The sequence below is a fragment of the Protomyctophum bolini genome (assembly GCF_963924005.1).
Source record: "Protomyctophum bolini genome assembly, chromosome: 16".
Taxonomy (NCBI): domain Eukaryota; kingdom Metazoa; phylum Chordata; class Actinopteri; order Myctophiformes; family Myctophidae; genus Protomyctophum; species Protomyctophum bolini.
Window position 1 is genome coordinate 32,933,792 of NC_137877.1, and position 13,290 is coordinate 32,947,081.

Consider the following 13,290-nt stretch of genomic DNA (forward strand, 5'->3'; position numbering starts at 1 on the left):
TTCTCTATAGGCACACACTCCTCTCCTGGACTCTTAAAAGTGCATTATTCATACCAGAAAACATTCTTGAACCACGTCTGGTTTTATAACAATGTTTAATAATTCAACATTTTCCCATTTACTCCGGCCCTGTATTTTGCATCAGTGAGATGATGATGGTGGTGATGGCCCATTTCACTTGGGATTCTATCTGCATGGTGGCAGCTGTGACAAAGACATGCTGCACCTAGCATGTGCCTGTGCTGTAATAAAGCCACTGGCTCTTCTTCGCTCTAATGGACTTCCCTGGTACTCTCAACTGAAGCTTAATTATAACTTTGCTGCATGCCAAAAATAACCAATTTTCCATTGGAAAAAAACAAAAGAGAACAAGCAGCTTTATTATTGCCTCATTTCAGTAGTACATTCATTGTGCAAATATACGAGAGGGAAACTTTTCAAGTCCTGTCACCATATAAATCAGGGTTTCATTTTCCCATGGTGGCTGATCAGAAGAGAAACAAATGCTCCTGTCTGCAGGCTTACCACTGAGAACAGAGAGCCCAACAGAAGACAGATTTACAATGTCTGTGTCTGTTGTGTGACAATAAGGAAGTGATCCAAGCTAATCATAACCCAGCCATCTGTTACTTTCATCCCATCACCACATGCTCTCTGACATGTGAACATCAATGTTAAGATTTGTTTTAGTGCTATCTCCATCCTGACAACAGATCACATTGCAAGACATTCTCATGTGAGCCATGCCGTCCCAACTGGTAAGTAGTAATAACTTGACCATTATGTATACATGCAATATGTGATCCATGGGTGATTTATACTTAGTTGCGTGACAGTGTCACACACCAAATTAGCAGATCAGGCATCAAACTTTTAATTGATCTCAGAGAGTGTAAAATGCACCCATGAGCGTAAATGTTGTGTTGTGTTTTTTTTTTTAATATGTATATTATGTGAGTTTAGTTTTCTAAACATAAGACATGATTGTTTCTCTTCCATCTCCATCACTTTTGCCAGAGAGAGGGCGTGTCCTTACAGATGTGCGTGATGCTGGTGGGCATGTGGAGCTGCAACTCCATATTGGCAGCTAATAGGTCATACCCCAAAACCTTACCCTGTGACGTCAACAATGCCACCAATGGAAGTGAGGTCAAGGTGGACTGCACTGAGAGAAGCCTCACTGACATCCCTCTTGGAATCCCACAAGACGCCACCAATCTGACGCTCACCATCAACCACATACCTGGCTTAAACTCCACCTCCTTTCAGGGTCTGGAGAACCTCATAGAGATCGACATGCGGTGCAACTGTGTGCCCATCATGGTCGGCCCCAAGGATCGTATATGCACCAAGAATGTGATCATTAAGGACAATGCCTTTACAAGTCTGAAGAAACTGCGATCTTTATATCTGGATGGCAATCAGCTCCACAGTGTGCCAAAAGGATTACCACCAAACCTAGTCCTGCTGAGCTTAGAAGTGAACCACATTTATTCCATTCCAAAGCAGAACCTCTCAGACATCAGAAATGTTGAGTTCCTTTACCTTGGTCAAAATTGTTATTATCGTAACCCCTGCAATGTGTCATATGAAATAGAGGAAGGGGCTTTTTTGCAGCTTAGCAATTTGACACTGTTATCTCTCAAGTCCAATAACTTATCTTATATTCCGCCCTATTTACCCATAAGTCTACGGGAGTTGTATCTCTACAACAATAATATTGAAAAGGTCACCAAGGACAATTTTCAAAATTTAACTAATTTAGAAATATTAGATATCAGTGGAAATTGCCCCCGTTGTTACAATGCTCCGTTTCCATGTACTCCGTGCCCAAATAACTCAGAGCTTAAGATTGACATATTTGCTTTTATAACTTTAACCAAACTGAAGATACTACGCATGCACAGTAACTCTCTGACATACATACTGTCTGAATGGTTTATTGGCTCCAAGGACCTAAGAGTGCTTGATCTCTCATCAAACTTCCTAGCAAATGCGATAACAAATTTCTTCCCAAACACTTTGCCCAACTTGGAAGAATTGGACCTTTCATTTAACTACGAGCTTCAGAGGTATCCATCAACACTGAAATTAAGTTCAGCTTTCTCTTTCCTCAAATCACTCAAAGTTCTCAGGCTAAGGGGATTTGTATTTCAGAAACTGACTTCAGAGAGCCTCAGTCCCTTAATCTCCCTGCACAACTTGGAGGTTATTGACTTGGGCACAAACTTCATCAAACTGGCTAACCTTAGCATTCTGATGGAACTGAAAAGCTTCAAAATAATAAATTTGTCTGACAACAAAATATCTTCCCCCTCTGAGGACCAAGAGCCTGTGGAGTTCTCTAGAAGGGAACCCTTGCATTGGTCTCCAATGTCCAGTGCTGTTCAGTACCAAGACGGGGAAGTGAGAGAGGTTCATTACTTTAGATATGATGAATATGCACGCAGTTGCAAAGACAAAGATAAAGAAGTTGGAATAGTGAATTCCTTTGTAAAGACAGAGTGCAGTCAATTTGGAAAAACTCTGGATGTCAGCAGGAATAATATATTCTTCCTCCACTCAAGGTTTTTAAATCTTGGAGAGCTGAGATGCCTTAATCTCTCTGGAAATGCAATGAGTCAAAGTTTAAATGGCTCAGAATTTTCTTATCTAATTAATTTGCAATATCTGGACTTTTCATACAATCGTCTAGACCTGCTTTATTCCTCTGCATTTCAAGAACTGAAAAATCTGGTCATCTTAGATATAAGTAACAACAACCATTACTTTGAATCTGAGGGCTTGACTCACATGCTTAACTTCATGCGGAATTTACCAAATCTCAAGATATTATTGATGAACTACAATAAGATCTCCACTTCCACAAACACAGAGCTAGAGAGCCTTTCTCTGGAGAGATTAGAGTTTAGATCCAACCGCTTAGACATGCTGTGGCGAGATGGTGATACAAGATACATAAACTACTTCAAGAAACTGGTTAATCTAAGAATCCTAGACATCTCCGATAATAACCTCAACTTCATTCCCATGGCAGTCTTCGATGGCCTTCCGACCACACTAGCTGAACTCTATATCAGCAACAACAAACTCAAGTTATTTGCATGGGAGAAGCTTAATATTCTAAACTCTTTGGAAGTATTAGACATCAGTGGTAACAGCCTAACTAACACCGCCATTGTTCTTTCTGACTGCACTAAATCTCTAAAGAAGCTTGTCTTACATGATAACAAAATTAGTGAACTCTCCTCAGACTTTCTAAAACAGGCTAACAACTTAAAATATCTAGATCTCAGTTACAATCTTATTCAATACATTGACAAATCTAGTGTTCCAGATGATGTAATTAGTGGGATGGACATGCTACTCTTGCACAACAACAAATTTGTATGCACTTGCAATGCCACTTGGTTTATAATGTGGCTCAACAAGACAACAGTATTCATCCCAAAACTGGCCACAGATGTGACCTGTGATGCCCCAGGATCACAGAGATATCATCCAGTCATCTCAGTGGACTTGTTAGCCTGCCAGTACAACTATTGGTTGGTCGTCCTCTATATACTGCTTACATCCTCTATCCTGATCTTCATCGCCCTCCCCATCTCCAGCCACCTTTTCCTGTGGGACGTCTGGTACATCTACCACTTCTGCCTGGCCAAACTCAAAGGCTATGCCCGGCTGTCCTCCCAGAGCACTGTCTACGATGCCTTTGTGGTGTACGACAAGAATGACCCTGCGGTGTCCGAATGGGTGATGAAAGAGATGCGTGTTCACCTGGAGGAGGGTGGAGAGAATCGCCTGAAGCTATGTCTGGAGGAACGGGACTGGATCCCTGGATGTCCCCTGATTGACAACCTCTCCCAGAGCATCCACCAGAGCAAGAGGACAATGTTCATTCTCACAAACAACTATATAAAGAGTGGGAACTTCAAGACTGCATTTTACATGGCTAACCAGAGGCTAATGGATGAGAAAGACGATGTCATAGTGTTGATATTCTTAGAGAAGGCACCCTGTCACTCAAGGTACCTGAAGCTGAGGAAGAGACTATACAAGCGGTCTGTACTGCAGTGGCCAACAAATCCTCAAGCCCAGCGATACTTTTGGTTTAGTCTGAGAAGTGTACTTGTAACTGAGAGTCACAAACAGTACAGTAATCTCTTCAAGGAGACCCTTTAAAAGACTCACGGGTGACTCTGAATGTTCTGCTGGCACGACAGTTCTACAGCATGTTTTCAATCGCAATGTAAACACTGTTAATATTATATAAAACTATATAAAAAGGGACCACAGCATCTGCATTTTTTTAGTTAGTGATTTATCATATGATGGAAAAAGGAAGCAAAAGAGTAAAATAAATCAGAAATAGGGAAGTGGGATTTTCCCCTCGGTGCCCTCACTCTCTAAACCAGAGAAGGTTGTTTTGGCTTTTATCACACAAATAATAGCTAGGAGAATTCTGACCAATTGTAAATCACCCAGTTCCCCTTCTCACACACACACACTGGATAAGAGACAACTTGTATTGTCTAAAATTAGAAAAGTTAAAATTAGATTCTCACTAAACGGTTCCTCTGATAAATTTGAGAGGATATGGGGCCCATTCTTTCAATTTGTCCATAAATCTCTGATTGAGTATATGTGACCGAGCCTAGAGCCTAGTCCTTCCACGCACCAGATTGATCTATCCCCCAGTCCCGGCAGAGTAGTTCCGCAGCAATGGATTATGTGGCCCTGGGACTGATCGAGGGTAGCTACTGGAATGTAAGTCAGAACTTGAACACCCCGGCTGGGTCACCTGAGTGAGGGGTATGATGTTGCGAGACACGAAACCCTGATGACCATGGCATACATCACTGAGGATACCACCCAGGTGGAATACTAGACGACTCGCCACTTTACCAACTCGCCCCCGCGGAATGTCTTAATGTAGTTAACAGTTAATTTAGTATTTCCCTACCTGAAATCTGTATACAGATTTATTTGATTGTATAGTAGTCGATCTCTATACTAATACAATTAAGAAAGAATAACATGAGACAGAGTGACTGCTTAATTAAGTTAATTTAGGACCTTCTAGCAGTTAACTTTGTTTTATTAAACACATTTCTATGTTTTGTAATGGCATCATCATGCTATTATGCCCGTGGATATACAGTGTGAACTTAACAATGATACATTTATATGATAATACCTTTTATATAATCACCAACATGAATTATGTTTGTTATTTACAGATAGGTAGAGTAGTGGGGCGAGATGGAAAAGGGGCGACCGTATCTGTTACCCCCAGGTGCATCCATGCAATGTTTTTTGAGTGGTGCAACCACTCCTACAACCAGCAATGTCCGTGCGTACCTACCTACCTACCTACCTACATACCTATGTGTATCTGAGCACGAGTATATGACTTATTAGTACCAGTAGGGGGCGCCGGAAACAGAGAGGGATAGTGCTGTGACTGCTGCCTGCTAATGAGAGAGAGAGAGAGGGAGAGAGAGAGAGAGAGGTGGGGTGTGGGGGGGGAATTGCACCACTCAGTTCACACGGGTGTGATTTTTTTCTGTTCTAGGTCTGCTGGAGCGTTGATTTGAAGGTTTGCGGCAACCAGGCTGTCAAGCAGATTATGGATGTGTCATGGACATGTACTGTTTGACTGATGTTTTGTCTGTCTGTATATCTGTTTGCTTTTTATTCTCAATTATTATTGAACTTGTTTGTTTGTCTTCTTTGGGGTGATAATTCAATTCTTCTCAACTGAAGCTTTTAATATTGGCATTACTCTGACTCCTGACACGAAAAAACAGCTTCTGTGAAAGAACAATGAACAAACAAGGAAATAGGGAAGTGAAATTGGAGCACTTCTCCAATTGAGCATCAATAACGGTCTTAACAAAGGAACCACCTTCGTTATATCAGCTTACCCTCACAATTAACTACAGACCCATTGGTATAATAGGATTGCTGTCTGTTAAAGACAGGGAAGATACATAAATAATATGATCTCAATACTTACTGGCATTACATGCATGGACACAATAGTAATGTAGTTTTGACTTGACAGAGAGTAAAGTTCTTGAACTGAATGTTTTTAAGGAAGACAAGGATCACAAGATACTAGGCTACCAATACACACAATGGTGAGTTTATTATTTTTTTAATTGATCTACTGTATAGTAATGTTTACTCTAAGTAACAAGGCTAATGGGCTTTTCACAACTGTTACTGTACTATAGCATTTAGTCTACAACTAAACTTAATTTAAGTGGGAAAACAAGTGTGCACGTTCATATTTATTAATGACAAACTATTTTATTGTTATCATGTTTATTGTGTACAATCAATTAATTGTACATGTTTACCACTTACTTGTATGATATACTTCACTATTGTAGTAATATAATGTCGTACTGTATAATATTCTAAGGAAGAAAGAAAACTGACCATTTTGTAATTCTGTTCATCAACAGACTACTGCCACATGCTGGATGCACTTGTTGCTGTTCTCTCTGTGTTACTGCTATGAGATCCATCCTGCTACATGTTTGCCCATATGGATGATGCCACAGTTTCCATGTGATGTCAAAGTCTATAATACCTCTGACATCATATTTGATTGTAAGAGTCGACGACTCCACAAAGTACCTGACGGAATAACCAGCAATGCAACTGAGCTGGATTTGTCCATAAATGGCATTCGTAACATAACAATGGATGCATTTTCTCATCTGGAGAACCTAACTGTACTAAGACTCAATTGTATAAACAATTGTGAACATACGTACATTTCTGAGGGTGCTTTCAAACATCTGACAAAACTTCAAGTCCTCGAACTGAGTCGTAATGGTCTGGAAGAAGTTCCCAGAAATCTCCCTCCCAGTCTGAGGAATCTTACATTAAATGGAAACAATATTCTGTTGCTAAATAACACAAGCCTTAATGGCCTTATAAATGTGACTATGCTCTCCATTGCCAACAACTGCTATTTCGGGAAACCTTGTGGAAAACCTTACACCATTAGAAATTACACTTTTTCAGCTTTGATTAACCTTAAGCTGCTCAATTTGTCCTCTAACAATCTAACGCACGTTCCAAAAGACCTGCCAAAATCAATAGAAAACTTATACCTAAATTCTAATAGAATACAATTCATTTTTGAGGATGACTTTCATGATCTGCCTCAAATGAGAACCCTTTTCCTACAAGGGAATTGCCCAAGATGCCAAACCGCTTCATATCCCTGTGTTCCCTGCCCTAATATCTCCCTGGGAATCCACCCAAGTGCATTTGCCAGTCTCAAAAATCTTCATACCTTGCACTTAGGGGGTAACTCCTTAATGACACTTAATAACTCTTGGTTTAAGAGCTTGAACAATCTTAAATGTCTGTATCTCGCATGGAATTTTCTATATGATGCAATAGTTGGTGAGATGAGATTTTTTAATGATCTTCCAAAACTAGAAAAAATTGATCTTTCATTCAACTTTGGGGAGAAGGCCTATCCTAAGACAATGAAACTCTCAAAAGATTTTTCTAAACTTGTGTCACTTAGAACATTGCATCTAGAGGCTTTAGTTTTCAGAGAAATTGGATCATTAACATTACACCCTCTTTACGAGCTCAAGAATTTGTCTGCACTGAACTTGGGGACTAACTTCATTGTTCACTCTGACTCTAGAATATTCAGTCATTTCACTGGTCTGAAAATGATATATCTAGCAGAGAACAGACTATATCCGATTTCAGTGAGTAATCTTCCAATTGTTGACCAGGGATATAATCTGAAATCAGACCTCTCCATTTCACCTCTGATGGCAACACCGCATGCAAATGACTTTTCATATGAGATATCAACTTTTCTTATTCAGCCAGAATGCTTCGATGCTGGTCGTGTGCTAATCCTCAATTCAAATAACATATTTTTCATTACTCAAGAGCAATTTAAAGGATATGGAGACATTGCATGTCTCAATCTATCAAGAAATGGATTTTCAGCAGCACTGAATGGAACAGAGTTTTCGTCACTACCTAATCTGACATATTTGGACCTGTCTTACAACAAGATTGACCTGGCTTATGACAATGCTCTCAAAGAGTTAAATAAACTAGAAGTACTTGATCTTAGTCACAATGCTCATTACTTCGTATCATATGGGATAGCACATAATTTGAACTTTTTAATTAATCTACCTGCTTTGAGAGTACTCAATATGAGTCATAATTCAATTTACACTTTAGCTACAAAAATGATCAGTAGCAAATCATTAAGTGAGCTGCAATTTCAAAACAATAATCTTGGGGCTCTTTGGAATAAACAGAATGACCACCAGTATGACCAACTTTTCATGAATCTTACTAATTTGACAATTCTAGACATATCATCCAACCAAATCTATAAGATTGAAAAAAAGGTTCTTTCTAATTTACCGCATACACTCACAATACTGCGGATAAATGACAATTCACTTACTGATTTTGAATGGGATCAACTCAAACATTTTAATCAACTTAAAATTCTAGACCTAAGCTTCAACAAGCTATTAAATGTACAATCACTTCACCCAAACTTCACCCAAACTCTCAGTTTATTAGACTTGAGCAACAATCAAATTTCACAACTATCAAATGGGTTTTTTTGGGGGATTAGAAGCCTTAAGTCTCTTCTTCTTAACAACAACCAACTGACTATTATCAATCAATCCACATTTTTATCAGGGCCTGATAATAATCTCAAGACTTTGTTCTTGCAGGAAAACCCATTCCAATGTACGTGTGACATATTAGATTTTATAATCTGGATAGAAAACAGTAAAATAAAGATTCCAAGACTAACCACTGAAGTGGCATGCTCGATGCCAATTAATACAAGAGGCCATGCAATCATAGACTTTGACATTAATCAGTGTGTAAATGACACACTGGCATTCAGATTAAGCATTCTGTCAAGTACAATCATTATAGTCTCTATGTTTATGGCAACAGTAGCTCATTTGTTTTACTGGGATGCTTCATATGTCCTGCACTACCTGAAAGCTAAATTTAAGGACTATCATGACTTGAATTCACCAGGCAGCATTTATGATGTCTTTGTAGCTTATGATACCACAGACCCCCAAGTCTCAGAGTGGGTGACGGGGCATCTACGGGTTCAGCTTGAGGAAGAGGGTGAGAGACACCTGCCTCTGTGTCTGGAAGAGAGGGACTGGCCGCTGGGAGTCCCCTTGGTAGACAACCTCATTCAGAGCATTCAATACAGTCGAAAGACCCTCTTTGTTTTGACCAAAGCCTACATTAGGACCGGGGCCTTCAAGATGGCAATGTATCTGGCTCACCAAAGGCTACTGGATGAGAATATGGATGTGATTGTGCTACTGATGATGGAGCCTGTGCTGCAGCACTCCCACTTCCTGCGCTTGAGGATGCGACTGTGTGGGAAAAGTGTTCTAGAGTGGCCAAGGAAGATGGCTGCAGAGCCGTGGTTCTGGCAGAATCTGCGGAATGTTGTCAGGGCAGACAACCAGAAACTGTACAACAAGAGTTACATGAAGTACTTCAAGGACAGTTAAATCTGGCATATACAGGTATACTGTATATATGGACAATAATGACTTTTAGTTTTCCTAATGAGATTTCTTTGAGATATGCCACATACATTTGTTTTAGGGGAAATGTTTACTTCTTGTCAGCTTGATGGAGGTTCTGTATAGCTATTGTACAAATAAACTCTTAATTTAAAATATATTTACCTTAACTCCTATAGACATTGTTATTTGAGTGAGATGTGTTTTCAAATATCCCAAAAGTTCCACCCAACTCCCATTTGTTTATCCAATAAAAATGCAATGTCTGCTATGAGCCTGCCAGCTAATCTTCTTATAATTAACAAAATTGGTAGGCCTACTGTCCGTGCCAAAGCCATTTTGACAGATGAGTGACACAACGCTGAGGAGGCCGACCAGGCCGAAACGTGTATGTTGTCTGCTCGTCAGAGGTAAATAAATCATGTGAAAATGACATAATATTGAGTGCTGGCACAGATGAGTGTCCACTGTCCAGCATGGACAGTGCTGAAACACCCTCACACAATCAACTTACCGATATACTTAGAAGTTGCATTTACCGACAATTATACCGCAGGTCGTTTCAAGGAAGCAATCTGATTGGTTGAAACAGCCTTCTAGCCGTGGATTAAACCAGCACCATTCACCACCTAATCAAAACAAATAATTAACTAAAAGGATAACCCAAAAAAGGTCCAGGGGATTTAATTGTTTCCATTGGCCCAGTGTATTCAATTCATATAGATATTAATAATGACATACAATATTATACAGTACTATATCTTAGACATCATCAGCACTATAGTAGCAATAAAACTGTAAAGTTGTGATCTTCTACAAATGGCTATAGGGCCTGTACCAGCTGCTCATTTTGACATTTACCTGCAAATTAAATTGCACAACCATTGTGCAGTACTAAATATATCCACCTGGTGTCATCACTGGCATAATGTTAATGCATTTACCGGTACTAAATTTTGTGCATCACACATGTGTTGCGATATGATTCATAAAATAGATTAGATTCATAATAGATTCACTCTACTTTTTTCTTTTTAACTGCACAAATAAATAAAGTAGCTACAGCTCGGACAGGTGGCTAATATATTCTCCGCCGTACAACGGTGCCCCGCGGGACAAAGAGCAGATCTATATAAAGCAAAGCCCATAACGCGTCACATTATGACGCTCACGTTGTGAGCTTGTAGATCTGACAATTTTTTGGCGTGGGACACGTACCGTCGTTCGTACGACAGGCCCAGTAGGGCCATCCTTGACGTCACTTTGTATTTGCGGGGTATTTAAGGTTGAGTGAAAGCTCAGTCCACCCCTGAGTCAGTGCATCTTCACACTTTACACTCCACCGACTCTTGTGAGTATGCATTGCCTTTCGCTGTTGTATTTATTATGCTTTTACCTAATGTTTTTTTTAGATGTCTTTCTAGAAGCTATTCAAGATGAAGATGCTCGAATCGTTTGCGTGACTATAGTTGTAGCCGCCTATGTCTACTGTTTATTATTAATCGGCATCGCTTTGATTTGGATTTAAAAATCAAGCCGTTTGGGGTGCCTTGAATGTCGACAACGGGTAGAACTATATGCCTGGCCCTGGCTGGTTCAGTGTTATTGTTAAAACATTTTGTTTGAGTTTAACTTGTGGGGAAATGTAACCGGCGTGTGTTGGTAGTAACATGCACTAGTTTTACATGTTTACAACAGTTTTAGTTCATGTAATATGGTTTCAAACATTCTTTGAGGTGATGCCAAGCAGGGCGGTGGCGAGCTCACATGCTTTCTCCAGTCACAAAAGCCTGCAGCTGGCAGGCCAGGCAGCATATTGATTGGCTTGAAACATTCAGTATTTTACGTTTGATATGATGTGTCTTGGCCATATTTTCGGAAACCTGTTCATCTTTGACTTAAGGTTACTAGACCTGTACGTTTGTCATAGCACCCGTTTTAACTGTCAGTTGTGTCCCACATGGAGATCTGTATGTGCCTGTGTCTGAAGACTGAGCTTCAATTGACAGAGGCTGGAAATTGCACATGTGAAAGGAGTTGGCCTCATTAGGCCCACTGGCAGAGCCTGGCCCAGGTGAAGGGAGTTGGCCTCATTAGGCCCACTGGCAGAGCCTGGCCCAGGTGAAGGGAGTTGGCCTCATTAGGCCCACTGGCAGAGCCTGACCAGAGCCTTTTGTGGGTCTGACGGGCACTGCACTCCCTGCAGGGGTGTGGATTGCGTGTGTCGAATGTGAAGTCGGTGGGTCAACCGGTTCTCGCTTACGTGCATTACACGCACACACACATTTATTTGTGTTCGAAATGTTGAGTATGGGTCCCCAGCATTGGATGTTAACTTGCATATGTTGAGCAATTTTCATAATTGGCATATGTGACCATGCATTAACAACCTATAGAAGGCAAAACATTCAAAATGTCATCATGCTTTATGTAGCATATGTGTGTGTCAAACTAGGGGTTTCATACTCAACATTTCTAACATAAAACTTTGGTGTACTCAACATGCCTGCTTTCACATTCTGGCAATAAGTTATATGTACCGGTAACTGGTTTTACATGTTTTTTAAGCCAACATTTTGACAACACTACTTAATTTAACTTAATAGCCTATTAGCATTGGTGAATATAGTTTTAGAAACTGAATCTAACTGTACACTGTCTTGTCTCCATATAGAACCGCTTGCAAATATGGCTGACCAACCAGATGTGTCTGACGTTCTCAAGCTTGACAAGTCCAGAAGTCCATTGAAGAAGGCAGAGACGGTAGAGAAAAACGTCATGCCCACCAAAGAAGGTTTGAATAAACTGTCCTAGCCTAGCCTGTGGGTTCCAGCCTGATTTGCTGCGTTCCGCGGATCTGAAAATGTCACTTTTCAGATCCGCGAAACGCAGCGAATCAGGCTGGAACCCACAGGCTAAAACGGTTCAGTAAGCTTATATTTGCTCCACCCACATGCATGCTTCATGTCTCCCTAATGCCTTTTCCCCTCCTTACAGCTAATGCACAGGAGAAGAAGACCTAGTCAGCATCATGCAGAGCTGAAATCTGCTATGCACTGTACAGTTCACAAGCCTTGCCCTTTTTTCCACCTGTGTATCATTGACCAAGACTTGACCAAGTACAAACTCTTCCAACCCCAAGTGAGACTTTCAAGTCAAATGGAAAGTGTCACTTAATTGTCCTGATGTCAGCATGGGGCTCTCCTGTACTTGTGATGTTGGAAAAGCAGAATTGTATTGCACAGCTAGGGGAGCTGCTTGTGTATCAAGTGGTGCAAAAATGTGTTCATATTGTCATGTTTTTTGTTTATTGTGCCACTTACTTGCATGATATACTTCACAATTGCAGTAATATAATTAAATGTACTGTAATATTCTAAAGAAGAATGAAAACTGACAATTTTGTACTTCATCAACTGACTACTGCCACCTGCTGGGTGCACTTGTTGCTGTGTTACTGCTACATGTTTGTTCATATGGATGATGCCATCAGCTTTTATTCAACTTTGGGGAAAAGGCTTTTACTAACAATTTGGGCATTTAACAGATGCTCTTAATCCAGAGCAATTTACAAAAAGCATGGCAAATTGGCAATACATCACACACATATAAAGTAGTTATTATTAATCATACGTAAGATAAGAACGTAACTGTGGAATATCTATATAATGGAACTATGCATGTATACTTTATAGTGCTATGTCTA

The 13,290-nt window shown here is 40.2% G+C and overlaps 1 protein-coding gene across 1 annotated transcript; it reads left to right on the forward strand.

Annotated features, from left to right (window-relative positions):
* Positions 1-743: 743 nt before the first annotated feature.
* Positions 744-9,569, forward strand: LOC308330915 (toll-like receptor 7; the record flags this gene model as incomplete). Its single annotated transcript, XM_080785985.1, has 3 exons — positions 744-758; positions 1,018-3,975; positions 9,354-9,569. The coding sequence occupies 3 exons, from the start codon at positions 744-746 to the stop codon at positions 9,567-9,569; spliced, it is 3,189 nt and encodes a 1,062-aa protein (XP_080642111.1).
* Positions 9,570-13,290: the final 3,721 nt, after the last annotated feature.